Below are 24,635 nucleotides of genomic sequence, written 5' to 3'. Positions count from 1 at the left end.
GTGTGTGGACTGCTGATCAAAGGGTCAAACATCCTTGGTCAGGAAGAGGGTAGCCTCCCCCTCACCCTAGATGGTTCATCCTAGATAACACGGTGAGGAAGTCCTGCAGTTCATCTAAACAAAGAGCACTTAGACTAGAACAGACGCAACTACGTTAATCCTACCATAAAACAATAAGACACGGTATGACCTCTCATGCTCCCAAAGTGCTGTCTAATACACACAAAGTTTGCAGACTATCAAGGATCAAAACCTCTACCAATCTACAACTAATTACAAAACTCTAAGCATATATAAGTAAATATTTCTAAGCATAAATGACAATCAACAATACAAACTCTAACACCATATAGTCAAGAAATGATGATTTTTTTTCAGAATTCTGAGAAAAAGGTCAAAATTCTGACTTTAATTTCAGAAGTTTGTTTAATCTCACAATTCTGAGAAAAAAGGTCAGAATTGTGAGATTAAAGTCAGAATTCAGAATTCTGGAAAAAAAATAAAGTCGTGTCCACTTTTTTGGTCCTAATTCTGGTCCGTAGTACGGTGTATCAGATTTAATCAAAAATGGAACTAAATAGTCACATTGTCAAACTACAGAAAGATACAGAAGTACATCATAAAGATACCTAAAAAAAAAGAGCAATAAAAGTAAAGTTTTTATTGCCTTGTTTCATAACTACTATAACAGACCAATTAAAATCTTTCTTAGGTGCCATGAGTTGTTAGCAGACGATAGAAAAAAAAGTCACAGGCGGCAAAGCTAAGTTGCACAAATCCATTTTGCATGTGTTCATTGGCTTAACCCAAAGCCTCCCTTGTTATTTCTGTGACTGTTTCCTGTTACCAAATGACCTTGTTAAGCATATTTAGTTGGAGGTAATGAGGAAACTGTTGTGATGAAATTTCTCATATTGTCTGGAAATGTTTACCAGACAGTCCTGAGTGTCTGAATCAAGAAAAAATTGTAATGGCGGCGAGAGGAAAAATACAGTGCAAGTTTTGCATTAGTGACAATGATCTCACATCTCATTAAAATACAAAAAAATACAAAGCACAGCAACACATACATCGCAATTTGGTTTCATCCAAGAACCTCCTGATCAATTGCTGTTCTTCCCCTTAATCTCACTAATCATAAACGCAGTCAAAAATCCCGGGGAAAATTGCTCCTCTTGCTTACCAACTCCAATCAATTATACAAAGTGATTGAAATGATGACTGAAATGATGCACAGAGGCTATGGCACACAAGCATGTTAACTATCATGATGTTATCTGAAGCCCATTAAGAGCTGGATTTGGGTCTGATTGTTCCCCACCCATGCGCCAGTAGTGAAGGGGAATAGCAGGGGAATGCATGTCTAAGTGAACAGGTTCATTAAGCCCATGTAAATGCTGCACTTTCCAGGACTTTAGCATTGTGGCAACCACAATAATAATGGTAAAAGTGAAACACCCAGCAGAGAATCCATCTCAGCCCTTCCTTGGGCTTTATTATGCCTCACCAGCTCTGGCTGCTCATTACCGGCACTGCACACGCTCAAATGAGCCAATGGCAAATGAGCATATACACAAACACACAATATTGTGCTCTGTGGGGTTTGGGGGAACGGACTGATGACTGTGCACTAGATACAACACAGTCACCTCATAAACCACCAACAACACAACACTAAAGTGATTTTGTGACTGATTCCTTTTCATCATGCTTATGGCTGAGATCACAGCACTGAAGTGTATTGTATGCACCAAATCCAGCACCCCCACAAATCCCACTTTATAGAGTATGTAATTTTAGCTAAGGGTAAAATGGCTGATAAGAAGTAAAGTCAGCTAAGCTCCTAAATTGGATGGTTACAGGAGTGGGGGAATCTAAATAAGATGTATGGGCTGCAGCCTGTAACCTGTTAGAATTTTCCTTATCAGTTTATGAAACACGCAATTAGTTAAAGATGGCTGCAAGGTTTATTGAATAACCCCATTAAAGAAAATGGTGTCAAATAGGAAAGAGCCTACAGGCAAACGTAATGGGTTTTTTCCACTGACATGCTTTTGATGGGACCCATTTGATGGGAGAGAATGCTTTCCTTGTTCTTAATTTAAGCCCAGGACACTTTGAGATGGGAAGAGAGGGCGAGTTATTCCACAACTAATGAATACATACATAATATAAATGCTAAAACACAAACAAAATCTATTTCATTCGTTAAACATCTGCCAGCAAGTGCATCTTGAGAGTTTACAGACTATCCTGGAATGACTGGAGAAAATAGCATTGCAGCAGAGTGAAAATCAAGGATTAGTACAGCATGGAAGAACAAAGCTTTAGGAATGTTTTGCTTCCCCATTTGAGGGGTTTGGTTATGTTGTCGACGGGCTAAGTCCTTGACAACACAGACACAGATATCTGTGTTGTAAAAGTTTGCAAACTTAAAACTTGGTAAACAAAATGTATGTTAAGATATGTGGCGAGCTATTGAAGTGACTATTAATTTGAGCAGATGATTGCTATACAACAGTGTGATAATACATTACCACAATCATACAGGTATTTCAAAAACGATATCAATATTTCATGATTTCTTACGAATGCTACCAAAAGGGATTTTGCAGGGTGTTCTCTGGTGGACAAATTATGCAACATCAACACTCATAACATGGTTAAAGGGTGTTTCTCCCATCTCTACTGTACTTTTCAAAATTTTCATTCATTAGCTCCTAAAATTCTGATACATCAGCAAATACTCTAAAATACATTTGAGGGTTACCTAGGCAACCAGTGCTTTATAGGAGCTCTTTAGGAGCTAAATGCCCACAGAACCAGATATATTCCTGTCAATCAATGTCTGCACTCTTGATGTAAGCATAAGACATAAAGTTACTGTCAGTATACTTACATGTCTTTCGTTTCTGCTGTAAAAATCCAAGGGAACAGTGACACCGATGACAGAAAGGTGACTTAAGAATTGGTATTTTTTATGGTCTTATAATTTTGTGGCTGTGCAACACAAAGCCAGCAATAAAACACTGAACTAGAGTAAGCTTGCTGTGGGCATATCTGTCTGGCATAGCAGGGCCATCACTTGTAGGAGAGCCTGACAGTGAAAACAATAGAGACCGCTGAATTATGGACAGTAATTTTACTGGCTCATGACATTCAAAGTAGCTGTAGCAGCTCCTCCGGAGGGCAATCAACCAAAAGTGTGATCAGCAGGTTAGTTGGAGAAATTCTAACTTTGCAGAATCGTGTAGGGAAAAAAAAATCATAAAAAGCATATGCTTGGTCTAGAAGTCCACGGGGTATTAAATAAGCAAACTAAGGCAAAAGTACTTTTAGTTTGTTTTTAATACAGGCTACTTCTGAAATGAGAGGAGCCTGATGTTAACTGCTAATATAATTATGTGTGTTTGTCATTGTCAGTGCTTCCCCTAAGATGAGGACTTTGGTGGGGGAGGAGCAGATGGGCAACACGCCATTCTTTGACCACCATGGAAAGAGAAACTATGAGAGGGACTAGCACAACCATAAATTACAGCAAAATTCATTAACTGCTCTCAAGCTGTACCAAAACAAAACAAGAGCACACTCACCAAGTTAATCAATATCTAGGTTTTGTTAATCTAATATATTTTTTAGTCTATATTTTATCATTAATTTGTTTTATTTATTTATTTATTCCCCTTTTGGCTTTGGAACCACCAACAGATCAATAAAGTACACTGATGTAAAAAGGGAGCCAACCCAAGAAAAAAGATTCATTTTGCCTGTCTTCACTTCAGCAAAGATTGTGTCTTGGTGCGTTTTTGTCACTCAAGTGACTGATTGCTGTGATCATAATGCAGAAACAAATGGATTCTGTAGTCTAAGCAACACTACATGTTCATTTCTGGTAAGGCTAGTTTGGTATTTAAGCCAGCAATCTGTTATCAGCTCCCTGGGGTCTAACGGGAGAGGCTCAACATTTGTCCCAATCAAGCCATGACCAATCTGCTGTTTGACTGCCACAAACACACACGTCTGCCTTTTACAAGACACCTGCAAGCAAAACCCTGCCTTATTTCTCAACATATAAACAAACCTATGCATTCATTTCAATTTGGTTTCTTGCAGCGGGGTCCTGTGGAGTGGTAGAGGAAACGCTGCCCTTGTTGGGGTCACTTTTTTCCAATCAGAGGCTTACTCATACGCATCGCTCTGAATCTGACATTTGACATGATGGATATAGAATATATGGTGTGTTTCACTAAGCCCACTAGGTTGCCACTCTGTTATAGGCCTAGCAACCATTGACCTTGACAGCAAGACAGGACAGCCCCCATCCTGGAGGCGAGATTCTGATAACCATGTCATCCATCATTGTGGCACTGAACCAAACACACAGGTCAGAAATCTCAAGTTGATAGTGAATCCTCACCTGTACAAAGTGTGCGTTCACACATACAGACACACCGTGAGGAGTGGGAACTAGCAGTACGGTCTTTTAGCCCTTAAAGGGTACGGCAGAACGCTCATTTTTGTCAGCGATTAATGATGTATGGAGCTCTACAGTGTTGTGGGAGACAGGGCCGTCGGTCACCCCCCTCCCCTATCTTACTCACATACACACACGAGTGTGTGATGCTGGCACATGAAAAAATGCACTTCACAGGCCCGCAAACATATTATGCAATCACACATGTGCAAAAAAAAAGGCAAGAGCTGAAACACTCTTATGCCTCTTCTCACAGAGCTTCCTCTCCCTATCGCTGTCTCTTTTATTTTTTTCCTTGGGCTTTGCAGAAATAGTCAGCGGCTTCGACGTATCACCTCCTGACAGAAAAGACCTCAATTCCCCACCAGTACACACTAACAAGAGAGCGCGAATCCTCCCTTTCAGCATGTAGGTCAGAGCTGCCTTTCATGACTGCTTTTTAAAAGGAGAGCTTATTACCAGTAGATCCAAGCTATACCCTCCTGCAGGCGCTTTGTTCATAACAGCAATATTCTCCTGAATGAGTTTCATACATTTTACAGGGGGAGCAAACACAGCAGTGAACTTTGACCTTAAGCCATAAAAATCCTGGATAGCCTTTGTAATACATGTTGTCATGTAATATGCTCTTCTTTAATCAAGGGAAATCTCCATTGGTGCAATAACATTTTACACCCCTCCCAGTGAGGGTGCTAGAGTCATCACAAATGCCATATGGATATTACCATCAACATAATGCTGCTGAGCACAATTTGGGAGTGATGAAATATTGCCTTGATGAAGGGACAAAAACCTAATTAGACACTATTCAGCTAATGTTGATGACTGTTTTATGAAAGATGGTTTTCACACAAACGGCCAGCAGGCCACAGGCCATATCATGTTTGCTAACCTGGACCTGATTTAACAGCCGAAATGACCATTTTGAGCACACAGATATTGAAAGGTTAAATTAAACCATAACCGCAAATGTATTATCATTTTTCTTAATTCTCATTATCACGGCTCTTCGTGTTCCCGCATACCTCCCCGAGGAAAGATTACCTCAAACATTTTCCTCATGGACATTTTCCGCTCTAGTGGAGGGCATGAAATGAACCAAAAGTACTTGTGCTAAGAAATACTTTTAAAGATTTTTATTGTTAAGAGTATGAGGAGACTTTTTAAAAAACACAGGTTCATACATGATAAAACACCTTAAATATTCAGAAGAGATTATTTAAGCTTCCATTAGCTTGTACCGACACTGTCAAGACCGTGACAAAGCAGAGAGAAGACTCCCAAATGAGAGGCATTTTGTACTATGATGAACCGTCATTATCATTATGCTCTCCGTACAGAGCCAAGTACCCATTTTTGGAAACATTACAAATCTTTGAGCCAGTGTCACATGCATTATGTTACTGTTAAAGCCAACGAGGAGCAGTTGGATGTAGATGACTGACACAAGAGAGAAAGGCAGGCCATCTGAATATTTGATGGGTAGGATATATAAGTATTTGTCGCAGGTTATGAGGCGTGATATTGCATATTGGCAGTGTTTGGTGATGTCACTCAATAACCCCACACACACAATGCATAATCAGCCATTTATCATTTTTAGGACTTTTATAGTGGACTGCACCGATATATCAGTTTTGGTACGTATCATATCCTGTGGTAACCGCCAAAGACCAATCAGTAAATGAAATGGCATCAGTGGCCCATGGTACAATAAGAAGAATTAGCTATCAGCCAAACTGTAAAAACAAAAAGAAGTCATTTCCCTAATTTGACATCCAGACGTAGGCTTTAATGCACTCAGTGGTGCAGTCTGTTGTCATTCCTGGAACTGGCCAGCCACTGTCACTTTCTCTTCCGCTTCTTTCTCTCTTTGCCAGATAGGGAAAAGGGTTGGAACAAGCCTGGAGCTGGAGTGATGATTGATGACACGCCTCCTCTGGTGCACACTTCCCTGCTGACGCACCCTCACACTGCAACACTTTTCAGCACTAATTGGGCAAACCCTGCAAACTCTACTCTCCCTGTATGCGGGGTCCAGGTCTAAGCCAACCACCCACTCAAGAGAAGTGTGTGAGCTATACTGCTCTGATTAAGCACCGCTCGCAGCCCCCTTGCATGTCAGTAACACGCTCTGGCCCTGTTCACTGTGTAGTGCCAGACAGAAAGAAGGGCACCTGGAACCATACTATTGACAGAAGATGGGAACATGCATGTTTCCTTAGAGAAACACTCCTTACTCCTTGGAGTACGAGTCAGAGAATGACCTCTGCGCACTTATGGAATATGTTGTGACAGAGGCTCCAAACAATGACAAAGCAATACAATCCAGACATAAACAACCTGATATTCCCCAGGACTGTGTTGCAAGCCAGGCTGCTATCTGGGGCTTGCATTGTTTGTTTCTCCTGACTTCGTCGAGGGCGACTTGCATGAGCTACGATATGTGTGTAAAGCCTCTACGAAGATGGATATTAAGTGAAACAATTTAGATTAAGTGCCTCGCTCAAGGTCCGTGTTTAAACTGACAACCTCGCGATCATTAATTCATTTAGGGCTCACAGGGTTACAGGAGAGCAAACATAAGGTCGTTGTCCTTTTAAACTGTTTGCTAAACAGCACGGCATGCTCAGATCATGAATTCATCCACAGCGTTCTGTAATGCAGGACCAGGCAATTATTACTTGCTAACCATATGGCTGGAAAGACAATAACAGTGTGCTGTATGTTCACTGGTTCTCAATGAAGGACAAAGGTTCAGCTTATGGGTTCAGAAATTGTTGCTGTTCACTGAGGCACGGCTGATCTGTGCAACTGGTAAGCAGAGGGGGTATTATGTAAAATGAAAAAAAAATACAGGATATGCTTCCAAATCTGATTATGACATTGAAACAAGTAGAAGGAACTATTACTGTCATTTTGCTCTCCACAAACTCAATCTCTCGCCTGCTTTATCAGCAGAATCTTTTTTTTAAAGCCTCTTACGGTTCATTTTCTCTCTTGCCCTTTATTTTCTCTCGTTATTCTTCTCCTTTTATGTTCAGATTTTATCCCTACGTAATTGTTAATGTTTAAGTGTCTCTGGGCCCCGAGACTGTATAATTAGGACATGTCACTTCCTCAGTGGAAGAGTAAACCAGCAGAGGCTTCAGTGTGTCACGTCCAAGAGGAAAATCACAGGAATTTCGATCGAAGAGGAGGTGCACATAATGTGTACAGAAGCCTTTGAATTCACTTTCTGGTTGGCTCTCAGCTAGGCTTAAGCAGGCACTTCTGAAGACAAACCCAGAACTTTATAGGTAGCTGCTTCGCCTCACAAAGAGTTGCTAGCTCGTTAGCTGTTTCTAAACCCCTTTATCTTAGTTTACAGTGTGAATTCTTCTTATTCTGTTTTTAATCTCTACAAAGGAATGTCTGCATGAATTATTCATTTCAGTTGTATACAGTATCTTCCCATTAGAGTTCCCGCAGAGTTAAAAAACACATCAATGGTCTGAGTCATTTAGCTGGCAAAACAGCCTTTAAGTTGACATATAAGACGTCTGTGTTGCAGGTGATGATGGAAAAAAGAAATCTGAGGAACAGGGGATACTGGCTAGTGTTAATAAGAAGTGAACCAAGCTTTCACTCGCAGCAAAGCTTCTTTTGTTTTCAGATGGAAAACGGTGAAATGCCACCTTGTGCTATTCCTTATAACTTATTCACTGCATCAAAAATGCAGCTACACCATAAAAAACATAGCAGTGTATAGCGACATATAAGCAAGTCATTACAGCATTCAGTATTCATTTTTGGCTCACGCTCACAAACACACACACACATATATGCATGCTCACATACTAACAGATACTATTTCTAGGTGGCTCAGAGCTGTTTACTGGGACTGTTACCCAATGCTTTTCATATTTCAGGGAAAGCTTTCACTCTACTTGGCCATTGCCATGGCAGCTGGAAAACCCAATCTCATGCTGCACGTCAATAATGAGTTCCAAAATTGCCGACAAACACATCCTGTCAAACAGTATTATGTGTCGAGTATCAGGCTTAGGGCAACAGCAAGAGATCAGTAATTGTGCAGACATGCCTCGATCTTTAACTAAGAAAACTACAGCAATATAAAGCCTTTTAAAAATGTCTGCAGGATTGAGAAGTATTCTTATAAATACTTCTAAATTGATACACACACGCAAAAAGCATTCAAGCATTTCCTAGTTATATATTATCTAGACAAAACCTCACCACTTTCCTTGAACAGATGAAGTACAACGCTTACTGACAGGTCCCTGTCATATAACACTCAACAATATCAGATTCCTGTTTGTGTCTTAAATAAACCTTTCACGACACAAATCTATTACTGTGCTAAAGTATTCCATTTGGCAGTCTAATTTCAATGCACCTGTCAACACAATTACTCTGAGCAGAAAGCTGCCTGGTTCGGTGGACAACACAATCATCTCACCTCTTTCCAAATTACTCTTACCTGGTCTTATATTCTCTGGCCATTTTATTCGTTACTGTTGCTAGTACTGAGACCCATTAGAAGACAGGTACACTTTGATCGCCATGGGTGCATGGACATTATGGCACTTATTGATCCTCCGATGGTACTGAGGGGCTAAAAGCATGGCAAAAAGAAAAAAAAGAAATGACCAGCAGCCTGAATTGTTGACACAAGGCAGGATTGATCCAGTTCTTATGCTCTTTGTAGAATTCTGAGTCTAGTGTCTGAAAGCTGCAGCAAAGACATGAGCGTCATCAGACCGGGCAGCATTTTTCCATTCTGCCACTGTCTAATTCTGGTGACCCTGTGCTCAATGTAGCCTCAGTTTCCTGTTCTTAACTGACAGAAGTGGCACTTAGTACGGTTTCTTGCCCATCTGCTTCAACGTCTGAGGTGTTATGCATTCACAGATTCTCCTTTACATACTTTGGTTGTAATGAATTAGTTTTTTGTGCTCCTGCATTTCTATCTATTGAAACCAGTCTGGTCATTTCCTCTTGCCTCTTCAATCAACGAGGCAATTTCACCCAGAGAACTGCAGCTCACTGGATGCTTTTTTTTCTTCTTTTTTTCCCCTTAAATTTCTTAGAGACAGTTGTATGAAAATCACAGTTTCTAAAAAAAACTTCTACAAGGCTGTCTCCTGCCTATGAACGCGCATCAAAGTAATATAAGATACATTTCCCTTACTCTGAAAGCAGGTGATCAATCAAAACTCAGCTCATAATTAAGAAGAGATGTTTAGCGATGTGTATAACAGAAACCATAGAATGATCATGGAAATTGCTAACTTGTAGCTATGACAGGCAAAATTGCCATTTGTGACTCGAAGTAGGGGGCTATAGGTTAAACTACCCTCAACTTTGAGGCGAGTGATTAAAGCAGCTACTAATTAAAAAGAAGACTGCCATATAATAGTTTAGGAAGAGGTTTACTATCAACCAAATATTAACAAATAAACAAGAAAACAACAGGAGCTTAGAGCTGCAGCCACACTGGTTGCATATTCCTTTGGAACTAGGGGCTAGCTGACATTCCAGGCTCTACCTCCTGGCGTAGCCCTCTAATGCAGCGGCCCCCAACCCCCAGGCCACGGACCGGAGTCATTTGGTACCGGGCCGCGAGAGTGAGAGTCAGGTGTGAAATGTATGGTTTTCAGGGTTTTTAGTGTTATTTTGTTATCTTTTTTTTTTCATTAACTCGGTTTTCCTGGGTCTTTTCACGTGTGTTATGAATAAATCTTTTTTTTCGGTACCGGTACTAATTTTATTTTGTTGTATTTATCCGCGACACCTTAAAGGCCGGTCTGTGAAAATATTGTCGGGCACAAACCGGTCCGTGGCGCAAAAAAGGTTGGGGACCGCTGCTCTAATGCATTAATTAAAAGGGCATATGTCAATCGCCTACATCCTGCATTCTCATTGTTAGTTGTCTCAAGGTTAAGACAAGTTTATTTCAAGACCTGAACACTTCACATTGCCATCTTTTTTTTCTAGTAGTCTACTAAAGTGTCCAAATATCAGTGACTTTCTATGATCTCTGGTCATACACAACTAAAGAGTCTTCTCAGTGACTAACATTTTGTTGACTAGTGAGGGACAGGTCTAGTAAATACTTTAAGTTCTGGCATAACCTTCTCACAGACCTTCAAATTTAATTCATTCAGAATAAGTATTCTTGTCATGTGCAGGGACAAGCAAGGAAGCCTTGGTTTCCCTTCACTGTAAACACTTCTAATTCTAGTGCTTCTTTCTTACAATGATCTGTAATCCACAACCTGAAAGTATTTCCTCATCACAAGAATGTATAATGTGCTCCACTCCTACAGTTCATACAATCAAATCAAACACTGCTGCTTCCTCAAGGTGAGTGATTTTTGTTCCCAAGAAAGAAATACCCAGTGTGCACCATGGAGCTAAAACCATAAAACTCAGTAGCAGCCACAAAAAAACATAGTCGTCTTTGAATGACCATGTTGTCTTGTCAGGAAAAATATGAAAAGTCCCGAGATCTTGAGTTAAAGGCCAGAGTTTTTACGTTTGTTTTTGGTTCTTGAAGACGCTTCTTCAGTTTCCTGAAGTGTCTCAGATAAGAAACTTAAAAAGAGGTCCACACCTTCAACTAAAGCATTCAAGACAAGCCGTGACTTGGATGACTGAAAACATACAGACATGGAAAATTTGATGTTTATGGAGTGATTGAAATATATAATATGCAAAAGCTGGAAAGCATTCTGAAACTGATACATCATTTTCAGGAATGCTGCAGTTTCAAGAACCACCTTCCACCCCTGCACATTTGTGCGTGTGGTAACCTGGCATCAGCATTAACACAACATAATAAAGCATCTGGCTCGGATATTCCCCTAAGTGAGCCGCTATAGTCATTCAGCACAGCACCTGTTTCCACATGTAGCCGTGCCTGTAATGGTAGATATGGGACATGACAGCGAGAGCAAACCTCACAGACGCTGCACTGCAGATTTTTTTTTTCTTTTGAACTTGTTGAATGGCCCTGAGGTGGCAATGAAAACAAAGATGACAGGATTATCCTCTCCAGGCTCTGCAAAGACTACCCATTAGTTATTGCTATGGCAAAAACAAGGGTGAATATTCTGAAATGAAAGTGACATGCAAGCAGTGCAGAGAAGAAGGCAGCGGGAGTATTGTGTTGAAATCAAAGACAGTGCCTGGATTGAGGTTTGCGGCAGAAAGACATGGCCCACACACTTCCAAGGAAGACAACTGGTTGTTTAAGAGATTGCAGAATGAAGTGCTGAAGCTGGAAACTGATAGCATGCCTCAGGGAAGCTCTATTGTTGCATATGGCTGTTTCTCACAAAATACAGTAAGATGAATCAGTGTGCATGTTAAACCCAACAATTGGCATTCACATTCTAACATGGTAGAGGCATGGTAGCTACATATGCTGTATTATCTACAAAAGCATTGCATTCATAGCTAGTAGGACTGGATGCTAATTAGCTCTGAGCTGTAATCCTCCTTTTCATAAACGGGGCATAATGCAGAGGAAAAACAAAGCTTCGCTTCTCTAAAGAGAACCTTTGAGGTTAATTCCAAGCCCTGCCTGAAAACTTGCATGTAAGTTTTGATGCCATTAAATGGAATAGTTGAACTGTTTCCTGAGAGAAATGCTTTTCGTTCCTGATCCAGAAGCTTCTGAATTAGCAGCATGGCTTTAACTGAGCCCTTACCCTGTGTGTTTAAGAGCAACATAGAGCTTTATGTTGTTAGGAAAAGGCACTAAACTATATATGACTGATATGCTGCAATTCACCAAGGAAATGACAGAATTACAAAAAGCACAAGTGATATAAAGATAACAGTATAACTGTTAAATTATTTCTGTAACCCAAGCACCCATGCATCAATCAGGTAGCAGCTGTAAACTGCATTGGGGTAAACTGAATGGATTTTCACCTACAGCAGATATCAATAAAATATTACAAGTGTGTTGTTCCCAGTGGAAAAGATACTATTTCATTTGTGCATCTTGATTGTTGTGGTCAAATGTAATGAGCTTGTCTGAAAACCACAAAGATTTACCTCAAAGGGGAAAACTGGTAACTCAAGTAATTAATAACTGAGCACACTGAGCTGACTGCTGCATATCACGTGGAATACTGCAAACCTCAATATCACCGATCAGTAATTACAGAACAATCTAAACGTGACGCTGACAACAGTAGACAGCTCATTTATTACTCGATCGTAACTGATCACGACTACATTTGGTTGCTTACCTTTCAACGCCATTTAGGAGCAGGAGAGAAATATGAGTTGAGAAAAGCCACAGAGAGTTAAAGAAAGATACAAAGACAGAGGAGTGTAGAGAAATCAAAGTCCCACTATGAATAGCGAAAAGCTCTCCCGAGTCTAAAATTAGAATGCTAATGAGTGGCAGCCTCATAGATCAATTGATGAATTTGCTATTTTACAGTGACACAGACTGGAGCTGCCAACGCGTGGTTACAGCAAAGCTCGACAACTATTTAATATCATCTCTATACTTAGTTTAAAAGCAACGTACGTATACCAGACTTGAACATGCATAGCCGAGACTAAAAACGCCTTCTATAACGGCTCGTCACACTAGATTCTGATCACATATTATTAAAACTATGTAGGTCAGGGGGCTTTTTCAATAAACCAGCACTAACCGTTTCACTCATCACGGCAGCGTGCTGTGTTCCCATAATAAGTCAAGGGCTAGTGGGAATGTTATAAATTCCACTTGAGCGACATCCAATTTTTTTCGCTTTAATTGGATTACTCTACAGTAGGAAACAATTTCTACCATCTGTGTAAAACAGCAAAGAGTTAATAAACTGTCGTGAATCTACAATTAGTAACCAAAGGGGGCATTTGTCACGGTTGCCTTTTATCAACCATAAAATTAAAGCTTTGCAGCAAAATACGCCTCAATATGTCATCAGTACAGTGGCATTGTAGAGAATATTAGGCTTACATTCATAGTGCCTAAAGTTAGACAATTTTAATGAATCAGTCTTACAAATGGTTTTTATTATTCTCAGCATGACACTTCTGTTACCTTAACTCCTGACCCCTCTGGAAACAATAGGTAGCACAATTCTCAGTGATATTGATTTGCTCCACTGCTTCTTTCTCCATTTACTAATAATTACTAATGCAGGCTCTCCAATTACTCGGCTCCAACAAACATTTACAGCAGCCTGAAATCCACACACTCATTATGCAGATGACAAAAAGAGAGCGAGAGCGAGAGAGAGAAAAGCACAAAAACCATAACCTTCTCAGAACAAGTCCAATTAAAATTCTTTAGCCATGCCAACATAGAACCAAATGAATTATGACAATACATACCTCTTTTAGCTGCCGGGCTTTTTGTGAAAGGCCAGCCATTGTGAACATAACATTTAGATAACAGAAGTGTTAAAATAGAGATCACTGTCAATATTTTTTGGTTTTTCCCAAGATTCATCCAACCTATGCCTCCAGGGGGCAAAACCAAAGAATAAATATGAAACAAAAAGTGATTCATATGTACTAGTTTCATTGCCTTGAGGCAAGGTTTGTATGTTTTTGTCTTTTTTGTTAAGCACTTTAAGTTTACATGTAATGAAATGCACTATATAAATGTTGTTGTCTTTTTTTGTTATCCCATCTTAGGCCTCGGTTATATAGGCCCAGAGACCCGTTGGCAACCATCTGACAGCTACCGTCATGAGAAAAACCTGTATTTGTCTGCATTAGGTTGCTGGCAGTCACTGTGACATTGATTGCTAATGTCTCATGTCTCTAATGGTGCAGCAAAAACCAGGTTGTGGTGGTTGTCAGTAGATTGCGTAGAAGACAACACCTTGTCTGCAAACACTCACAAACTGCTCTCTAGGCAGTAGTGAAGATGTGAATCTCTAAAGTTCAGAGAGTAAATGGTGAGTGTCTGCAGTTAAGTCAGCGTCTTTCACGCAATCTGGTAGTGATCAAAGCAATCACAAGGATTTGTTGGGGAATATACATTTTCCCTAGTAACCGAATTGCAAGACTTTGTGACTGAGGTCTTAGTGCAAGTCTCTTTTGCATAGCAATGTCCTTTTTCATAAATAAACTTGTCCCGCGAGTCTTTATATTCCTCTCACACATCAGACACTTCTCACTTCCAGAAATACTATTTTTAGTTGAGGGGAGAGACGAGCAGATAGGAATATGGTAATCCCCTGACCCCCTTTTCCACTCCATCAAAAAGCAGTCAAGCAAAGGAAATCACTTTTTTTTCTTCTCACTCATCATTTCATGATCGTTGAAAACAAATGCAATTTGTTTGAGTCGTCAAATACAGTATATGTGACTCATTAGATATGCTGATATTTATAGAGTTGAAGCAACTACGTCATGCCAAAAGTAATCCTAAAGTAATCCAACCTAAATACCGCACCCGTTCTAAAAGCTCAATTTACAGCGATGCTCTGCTGCACAGGGATTAATTGAAAGGTGATCTGAGGTCACACCTAACATGTTCAACCTACTGCAGAAAAGCTGCAAGCCATCCTTACAATTTCTGAAATCACAGTTCACTAGAAAGAAAATTCATGCTCCATTTGATAGTGATGTGTAAATCCAAGATACAACAACGCCAAATGCTCATTAAAGGACAACAAGATGCCCTCTACAAGACGCTGAAATCCCACTGGACTGTGTTAATTCACTCAGCAACACTACTGACATATCCATGTGTCAACACTTCTGATTTATTTTTCCCTGAGGACCTAACTAATGTTTACCTGCCTCATGTCATCAACTACATTATCCTATGGGAGAGTCCTCTCACGGTGGTGATTCACATTCACTGTTCGTTATAAATAAGTTTAAAACAACAGAGGCAGAATGCCTTAGTAAGATAAATTTAGCTCAAAGAGGTCACAGGTTCACCTTCTGACACAGGCCACAAAGCTGCAGAGATTTCCATTCAGGAAAGACCAGAAGCCAAGTGCACCTTCCATACAAATGCACTCTTTTTCCAGCGCATCACTCAGGCTTCAAACCCTGATGTCAGCGAGTTTTGACTATAACCTGCTGACATGAGAGGCATACCAAGACTTGCTGGTATACAGCTCAACTGAGGAGGCACAGATGAGATTACGCAATGTTGTCAGAGAAGCACAACTAATTATCATGAAACACAAGGAGATGCTAACTGATTGATTAAGGATTTTAATTGAAGGGGCTCTGAGGAATCGTTCCTCTCTGTGATGAAAGGCTGGGAAGTGTTGGCATATGATTTAGAGCAGAAAAGGCTGCACAGTATTCAACAAAGAGCTGGGAAAAACAAATCTACTCTGCAATAGCTGTCAGATGGGAGTAGCTTAATCTTGTACACAAACAAAAATATTATGTATCTATAAAAACATGCACAAAAATAGCATGTTTTTTGATACAGGCTACTGGAAATCAGTGAACACACTGAACGTATGTGCAAGCGGCCTGTAAAAACACCCAGCACTTAATTTGAAATACTCACAATCATGCTCAACATCTCCATCTTGATGATACTGTAAGAATGAATGCTGAACCTTCTAGATGAAGATGAACTCATCCTCTAAAAGCAAACGTAGCCAATCAAAGAATTACGAGGAATATAAAAACGTATCAATATAGGTATCAATATTTGGAGAGTGGATTGAGCTGAAACTTTTTTCATGAGATTCGTGTCTTTTAGTATTTAAAACAAACGGCATCTCAAGTTTATTCATGTATCAATCTTTATTACACATACAGTAAAAAAGCAGAAGATCTCAAAACAGGACCTGAAAAATTAATCAGGCCCTAGCAATCAAGAAGAAACAGAAATAAAAGGCTAAGGTATGCCAAATTACACAAGAACTGGACTGAAAATCAATAGCTCTTAAGGAGTGATGAATACAAATGTAGAGTTTTTGGTTCGAATCATTCCTAATGTTTACGGAGGAGGTTGGGAGAGCGGTACAACAGTGTCTAGAGCCATTGTAAAACGAGATGGAGGCTCTGTTATGGTTTGGGGCTGCACGTTGTTGGGGACCACGTCAAAATTGTAGGTATTATCAATACGGTCAGATTTTTAGCCACCATGCAACACCATTTAGAAAGTGTCTGATTGAGACGGGCTTCATTTCCCAGCGTGATAATGGTCCCAAAATACACTGTCAGTCATGGATTGGTCAATTCACAGTCCAGACCTCAACATTATTGAAGCAGTGTGGGATCATCTTGACAGAGAACAGAACAAAAGAAGAGCGTTGAATATCATTCAAGAAACCTGGAGACCTATTCCTGACTACTTAAAGAAAAGACAAGAAAACTTCTCTATGAGAGTTCAGGCTATGTTAAAGAATAAATGCGGTCATATCAAATATTGACCTTCAAACTTGTTAGAATTGGGCAAACTTTCCATTTCTATTTGCACGGCATTAATTAAGGGTAGCTGAAGACTTTTGCAGTAATGCACTGTAAGCACCACACCAAATTAAAAAATATTTCATGCAAACTTATGTTTACCTCAGCCACTGAGGGAAAAAAGTCAGCAACCTTGGCATGCACTTCAGCAAAACTCGGTTTCATGTAACTTCTTCTTAAAATTGCCCAAAAGATAACCTGTTATTGCTTCTCCACTCTGTCAAGTTTAATTTTCAGTCTTATAGCTTTCTCACATCACAAAAATGCTCCTCTGAGATTTTCTGTAGAATTATTGCAATTATGTGGATGCTCTGAGCTTGGAATGGGTAAAAGCTCAATTTTTCCACCCCAAATCATTTTCCCTATCCCATATAATTGTAGTGATTATACGAGTATTAGAAAGATGCTTTAAAACCTAGCATAGCATCTATTTCCCTCGAAGGATTTACCTTGAGAAAGCATTTCCATTTAGACTTTAATTCACTGGGGCACTCAATCTCTTTAGTGCTAATTGAAATATATTAGAAATAGAAATGCTTAATTTTTATGAAGTACAATGGATTGACTTGCCTGACAAATGATAGGCACAAATGTAATGCATTTAGAAATTGTTTATAGTGTATAAATTTGGTTTATTCAATGCATTTTAGCCCCAGTGCATAGTTGCAGCATGAAGTTACAAATCATGCCATGAAAAAAGCTCTGGCATCCTGGAATGTGTTCAGCAGGAAGCCAAAAGTAAGAGCTTTTCCTACCATCCAGCATTAAACTGGATTTTCTTTATATATGTTATAAAGAAATGAGGGAGCATCATGTCATGCGTCTGACTAGCTAACCTCGGTCAAGCTGTAAACTTCAAAAGCTCTTTGTATATCTCATGAATAAACTTCTTAAATATCAACTGGTATTGCTCAACAACAAAAAATGTGCACATAATAAGCAAATTAGTCTCAGAACTGTTTGCTATGACAATCATTGACATTAGAAAACGTTGTTCTAGACAACATTTATTTCCATGGATGCATCAGGACTTTTCATCTTGAACAAGTCCTTCTGGCAATGGGCTGAGTGACTGTTTAAAACAAGACATAACAGACTCTGAGTTTCGAGTGGCTGCTTTGGATGAGGTTAACTGGAGGTCTTAAAGGAGGCAGCTGCTAGGAAAGCTTTCTTAACAACTGCTCTAGCGTGTCACCTTGTCGGCTGGTTTCCATCTGCACTCAAACACATCTGTAACAAATGGATGCCAGAGTGATGATGAATACTTTAGTAAAGCCAGCCTCCCTTGGGCAACGGGAGATACACCTAAATGTTAGCAATACGCCTGCTTTCTGACATAAGACAGCGAGCCTCCAAGCCTTAATAATGTGTGTTTATGGGGTTTTTCATGGCTCAAAATGGACCTTTGGGGGTTGACTACACAGGTAAGCACAACTGGTCCACAACCTGCACAGAGGTCCATATTACTTTATTTAACAGATATATTTCTGTACAATTGTGAAAATCATATTTCCTGTGGTTTTCCTGTTTTGTATTTACAGATCAGTACTTAATTATTATTATTATCGCATCCTATACAAATCTGCTGTTAAACAGAGCGAGGAATTTGTAACCTAGCTTTTCCAAACACCAAACTCTTTTTTTGCTTGTTTACATTATTTTACTTTAAACACACAAAAAAGCCTAACACTACCAGGGTAAAATTATTAGCCACCCTTATGCTAATAGTAAATTGTGTATCTTTTCTCTGGGTAACAGCCTTCAGTCATTTGCTGTAGCTTTCAGCAAGTCTCACACACGTCTCCTGGTCAAACGCAGCCTATTTTTCTTGGGCAAATCTCTCAAGCTCCTCTAGATATCATGGTCTTCTGGCATGGACTTTGGTCTTCAGTTCACCCTACAAATTTTCAGTGGGAATCAAGTCAGGACGTAAAGACTTTATTCTGCTGGAGGTAGTTCTTCACCAGGAACAACATATGTTTGAGTCTGTGGCCAGTTTTGTCTCATCTGACAAACGGACGCGTTTTTCTCCAGGTTGTCCCTAGTACACTGCAGAAGTCAAGTTTTTTCTTGGTCTGCAACCTTGTAGTCCATTCTTGTGCAGGCCTCTAGTGTCTTGGTAGTTGTTCTGGGGTCTTAAGACACATCTCCTACACAAACTTTAATATCTTTCTATTCCTACCTCTGCCAGGCCTGTTCTGTACTGTAGGGCTCTCTTTGAATTTCTTGATGACACTTTTCACTCCAGTTCTTGACACTTGGAACGCTGTGACGACTTTGTAAATCCATTTCCTGCCTTGTGAGCATCAGTAATTCTTTTTCTCAAGTCTAAACTGATTTTGTTTATTTGTGGCATGATATTTTCTCAAGTGAGGCGCAAACTGCTACTGAAGTGTTTATACTGTGTGTAAATTGTAAAATCAAGTTAAAACTCAGGGTTGTCTTCCAAACTTTGGGCATTACAAAGTTAAAGCACATCATTGAACAACAGTTGTTAATGTTGTTAATACTAATTCTGCTTGTGTGAAAATAGAAATAATTATGTTATGTATGTTTGAAAAATCCCGTGCTCTGTTAGAAAAAACAGTTGAGAAAATTTTGACAAAAACTTTAATTGGAGGTTAATAACGTTGTCTTCGTCTGTAGGGATGGCTTCATTTGGTACCACCCCTGCTTAACAACTGGTCCTTCCCACATGCAGATGGTTTTGTATCATGATAGTGGCTATTCATTGGCCAAAAAATTAGGTCAACTGACAATCCAAACACTTGATCCCTGAGATTAGGAGACTCTGAAGAAAAGCAGCATTGTGCTGACAGCAACACAGGCTGCATTAAACATGGGGTGCAGCAAACAGACGAGAGGATTTGGGCGTTTAATTAACAGTGACAGACTCAGGTGTGCCTCCAGATGTGTCATAAGAGGTAAACCAGGTTTTCCCCCAAATGAGTGCATGAAACTGCTGATATCTGGCAGTTAACTGATGTGTTCAGAGAGCCCAGTGTTTACTACATCTCCAACCAAGCTGTTGGAAATGAAGTAGCCTCGCTTTTACTTTTTAACTGAACTTGCTGTGGTCTAATTAAAAAGCTGCTGAAATGCAGAAAGAGCTGCTTCTCACCCATGGTTATAGCTGTGCGTTAAGCAGATCATCAACTATTCCTTCTTTTTAAATTTATTTTCTGTGAAGTCTCAACTATTGTTCTTCTTTTCTGTCTAATCATCGTGTGTGCCGGAAAGCGAACACCAAACCATTTAAACTACATGTTGTCTCTGGCTCAAGTGCTCATAGTAAATGTCAAGACCTTTCAGAGCCGTAATAATGACATAGTTGAGAAAAATGATGCATGGCACCATTTCTGTCCTGGATGATGTTAAAAAAAACAGCTTCAGTACAATCATGTAGAGCCAGAAAAGATTTTCATCAACTAGCCTGTTGACATGGAGGCAATGATTTTAGATTTATACGAATACCCGACTTTGAAGCCAGTGACAGGTCAATTTTGTACCATTACAGAGACTGTAAGGCTGGTGGGACAGACCTTATTTTGTAGCTGAGGGCCGACTGTCGTGATAAATAACAAAAATATGTTAAGACCATTGTGTCCCTCTGCTTTTATAGAAAAACATTTTTTCATTCTTTTGTCTATTTCTCTTCATATCATGCACATTTCATTGAGATGAAATAGAGAGGCATGGGGTAAAAGATAAAAAGATTTAAGAACTGTACTTCAAACCGTAACCATATGGCAGCGGCCTGTTCTTAAGATTTCAGTCTGCATGGACTACATTTATAGACACGAGCTCTTTGCTGTTGATTACAGCTGCTTATCCATGTGGAAGAGGCTGCCACCGATACAGTGTGTTTCCTGACAGCACAGGGAACTGTCTTTTCATCCAGCTGTCTCCCTCAAATTCATAGCCAAATATGTCATTTACTGGGATTTATTCAAGTGAATCCAAACAACACGAAACCTGTAAAAGGGTGGGAAAAGAAATGGATTTGTAGCTACTTTAAACAATGTGTCTCTTATGATTTGCAGCATGTGAAAAATGTGCCTGACTCAAATGCAGGCAAGCAAGACTTTGAAGCAGCACCACAACTCAAATACAGGAGACAATTCATTAAAGGCTGAATATGGCTAAGCTTTTAGGCAATCACACAAAAATTAAAAGGGTGATGATACACATGTGGACCATTCCTCATCTTCAGGAAGCTCAAATCACTTAATTGCTCTGGACCCAATGTCCAACATGAATCAGGGCAGTAGAAATCCAGCACTGAGAATTGAAGAGGTGAGGGGAAATTAACATATGACAGAAGACGCACCTCTCGGGAGCCACTTCATAATCCCGAGGCAGTGACTAATTGCGTGCTTCTGGGTTTGCTGGTATTTGAGGATGCATGCATTTTTTTTTTTCCAGCAATTTGCTCTGGGGCAAAGGAAAATTGCCCCCACTATTAGTCAGGGGTCTTGACAATGAAGAAACTCAACAAACAAGCAGTGCTTTCAGCACTGAGTCCCTATAAGAGACAGCTCATGCTTTGATGCCTGGCTCTCAAGGCCAATAAAAGAACATGGGGAAATCCAGAACCATAGACCCTTGTAGTTTGGAAAAATGGAGAAAAAACAGTATTCCGCATCACTTCTGTGACATTTTGCGCTTCAGTTAAAATGTTGAATATTTGTATTGAGTCAATAGAGTCACAGTGGCAGTATTAAAATAAATGAAAAATGCCAATCAGTGGTTACTCAGAGTCCTGTATAAGCCATTAATAAACCAGCTATGGAAGTATCTCCAAAATTCTCTCTATAGATCCACTTTACTGAGGCGATGGCCTGCTTGTTGAAAATGAGTGGTGACTTATTCAGGGGGTGGGAGGCAACTTGTCTATTGAGCTGATTAATAGCACAGGGATAATCTCTGGTCCAATAAACCATCAGGATCCAGGCAAAGCTTCTGCCACTGATCACAGCCAACCCAGACTGATACCAGGGAATTAGACATCCTCACTCAAGAGACATTCAGAGGTGTAAGTCTTTGTGATGGGGACGGCCCTTTTGCACGGAGGCAAACGGTGACAAAAATAGTGAGTACCCCTTGTTCCCAAGGTGATTCCTGTGATGAGCACCAGTACATTTTGACCCTCCTCATAATAACTCATCTCTGTATTTTAGCAGAGAATGACCTTGTGTCACAGAGTGGGGGGGGAGTCAGCTTTTCAACAACATGACTAAAAGCCGAGCTGAGTGGGAACTTTAGACATTTAGCTGCTCTGTATTCAGGTCCACACCCAGCATCCCTTAGTCAACATCCACAGAATTCATATTGAAATGGGGCCGGCCCGCCCCCCCATCAGCCTTTCCTCAGAGCCATCAAAGCGGATATTTAATATTGGTAGAACAAGATATTATCTCAGCCCTCCAAAGAGTTTGCTTTAAAAAAAACTGTGCTCTGCAAGAGTTTGAATATTTTTTCTATTTCATATTACCATTATGAAACAGACTGCAAATGTGCAGTTACACAAAAATCTGCAGTTTTGTAGTAAAACTTGTGCATCATGTGGCATTTATTGCAGCACCATTAGTAGCCTGTTTAAACTGAAGGCTGTTTTTTCCTCTTTTTTAATAGCTTGACAACGTTTCAAGTTGCAAGCTTCCGAGAGAAATGGACCCAAACCACACCCATGAAATTAATTTCGCCCTTAATGGTCAGCTACCTGTGCAGCTGGCACCGTAGCCTACGTGATGGAGGCAGGGTGACGAAGGGAGGGGTGGAGGAGTTAGCGCATCATTTGCCATAACTCCATTCAGATCAACAGCGACCACACACGAACACACACGAGTACACTCGTCAGGCTGGTTTTTGCAACTGCGACATCACACTGCACATTCAGCAAAATCTGTCCAAAAGCGTTGAGAATAAGCACGCCGGACCCATCGCTCGTAGATTAAGTTGCTTTTCTACACGCATGGCGTTTGAGAGACGGTGGAAATCGGCGGACACAATGTAAGCAAATTACATAAGCGATAGGCAGCGGTAGGCTAACTTCACGCGATGTGCTCCCACATACGGGCAGCTGTGAAATCACACGCCAACAACTAATAAGACTTGTGCTCAGTTAGCACAGAGGGAAAGTATCTTGGAGAAGTTTGTTAGTAAGCAGCCGAGCTCCGTAGCGGTGGCTGCACTAGCCGGACGAAAACAAGGACGGGATGGAGGGAAAAGGACCTATTGTGTGAGCATCGCAGGCGCTCAATGACAGACCCCTCTCCCTCCAATCTCCAGAAGTAGTTACCAAACATGTTCGCTAAGGGTTGCGTTTGTTTGTCTTTTTGTCTTTTAGCTCCTCAGAACTCTGAAAGGAGAAAGTGAAGTTGTGTTATCTCGCTTTACCTCAGTAGTGCCGTGTCGCCTTGTCTGCTGACCACACTTTCAACCGAGGAATAGTCCACAGTTTGTCCAGCGGGCAAGCAGGACGGCAGAAAGCAGCACAGGCTGAGAATTATCGCAGTAAGCCACTGACCAGAGACACAAGCATCCTGCACCGCAGTCATTATGTCCATCACAGCTGTGTTTTTGTTGTCGCTTTTCCCAAGTCTTCTTGTTGTTAAGAAAGAAAAGAAAAGCGAACTGGGCTAGCTTCAAAAGAAAAAAAACGGAGAACCTTAACGCGAACGACGTTTTATTTCCACACTTTTGCGGAGCCCCACGAATAAACGATCCGCTGTATAGTTTCCCAGGTTTGTTTGGATGGATGTAGAGCTCACTGTGCGGGGAAGTGTACTCTCCAGTGGCTTGCACACCATCTAGTGAGGAAATGCGATGTAAAATGGGAGCAGACCTAGAAGCAGACAACCCCCAGGCTCTGATCCTGTTGCCATGCGGCCGTTTCCCGGGCAACCCGTTCCCAGTGGCTCGTGATGGAGCAGCAAAACCGGAAGGTATTGATACAACCCAGGAGCAATTAAAGATATCGACTGGAGAAGGTCCCCCTATAAGGAAATGAACAGTGAGCATTTGGTGGAAATGGAGCTTACTGACGGTGACGCAGGTGGATCCCACAGGAAAACTCCTGGAAAGCTTTCAAACTGCTACTGTTATAGACACATCTCCAGATGGGGGTCCTTAAAATCAGAGCTTATGCACTTAAACTGGTTGGGTTTTTTTCTAGAAGTCATCCACAATATACTTTGAAAAGATAATTACTGCCGACTTGAAGAGTTTGCACTACTAACGGGACTTTTTCATTAAGCAGGGAAAACCCCGGCACAGCACAAACACAGAGCACATACACATAAGGATAAGGGGGACTTGGAAAGTTTGTTTTAGAGCAGTAAACCCCATCCATTATGCTGCTTTAAGCCTTTTGACTTAGCCTACATAATACAGATTGTCTGGCCATAACCATGGAAATGACATACATTTCTATGAGGTGACATATTGGCATAGTGCGCTGAAATATCCGTGAATTCTTGGCATGAGCAAAACCTTGTGGATTTACTATGATTGTAGCAACAGAAGGCACTTAATCAAGCAGTCACCTTGAATGCCTATTCAAGAGAGCATGTGCATAAAAATGACTTTAAAAATGAGGCTTAACATATTGTTGAAATAAAAAATGTTTTTTTAAAAAAAGAAAGCCAGTCGGATAACTGAGGGCATTTTCTGATTCAAGCAAAATAAAGTAACAGATGTTAATCCACAGCGTCTTAATCCCTGT

At 40.4% G+C, this 24,635-nt stretch overlaps 1 protein-coding gene across 2 annotated transcripts in view; it reads right to left on the bottom strand.

Annotated features, from left to right (window-relative positions):
* The window catches only part of negr1 (neuronal growth regulator 1), a 160,828-nt gene extending 136,867 nt beyond the window's left edge, over window positions 1-23,961 (bottom strand). The window contains exon 1 of one of the 2 annotated variants that reach the window (XM_005923370.3): window positions 23,309-23,961. In XM_005923370.3, coding sequence (XP_005923432.1) covers window positions 23,309-23,478 — 170 coding nt within the window. In that variant the 5' untranslated portion in view covers window positions 23,479-23,961. The remainder of the gene's footprint in view (window positions 1-23,308) is intronic. The other variant, XM_005923371.3, reaches the window with a different exon arrangement.
* Window positions 23,962-24,635: the final 674 nt, after the last annotated feature.

The sequence above is a fragment of the Haplochromis burtoni genome, unplaced genomic scaffold, assembly GCF_018398535.1.
Source record: "Haplochromis burtoni strain Fernald_Lab_line unplaced genomic scaffold, NCSU_Asbu1 Contig_5, whole genome shotgun sequence".
Classification (NCBI taxonomy): domain Eukaryota; kingdom Metazoa; phylum Chordata; class Actinopteri; order Cichliformes; family Cichlidae; genus Haplochromis; species Haplochromis burtoni.
This window is presented reverse-complemented; position numbering and strand designations above follow the sequence as displayed.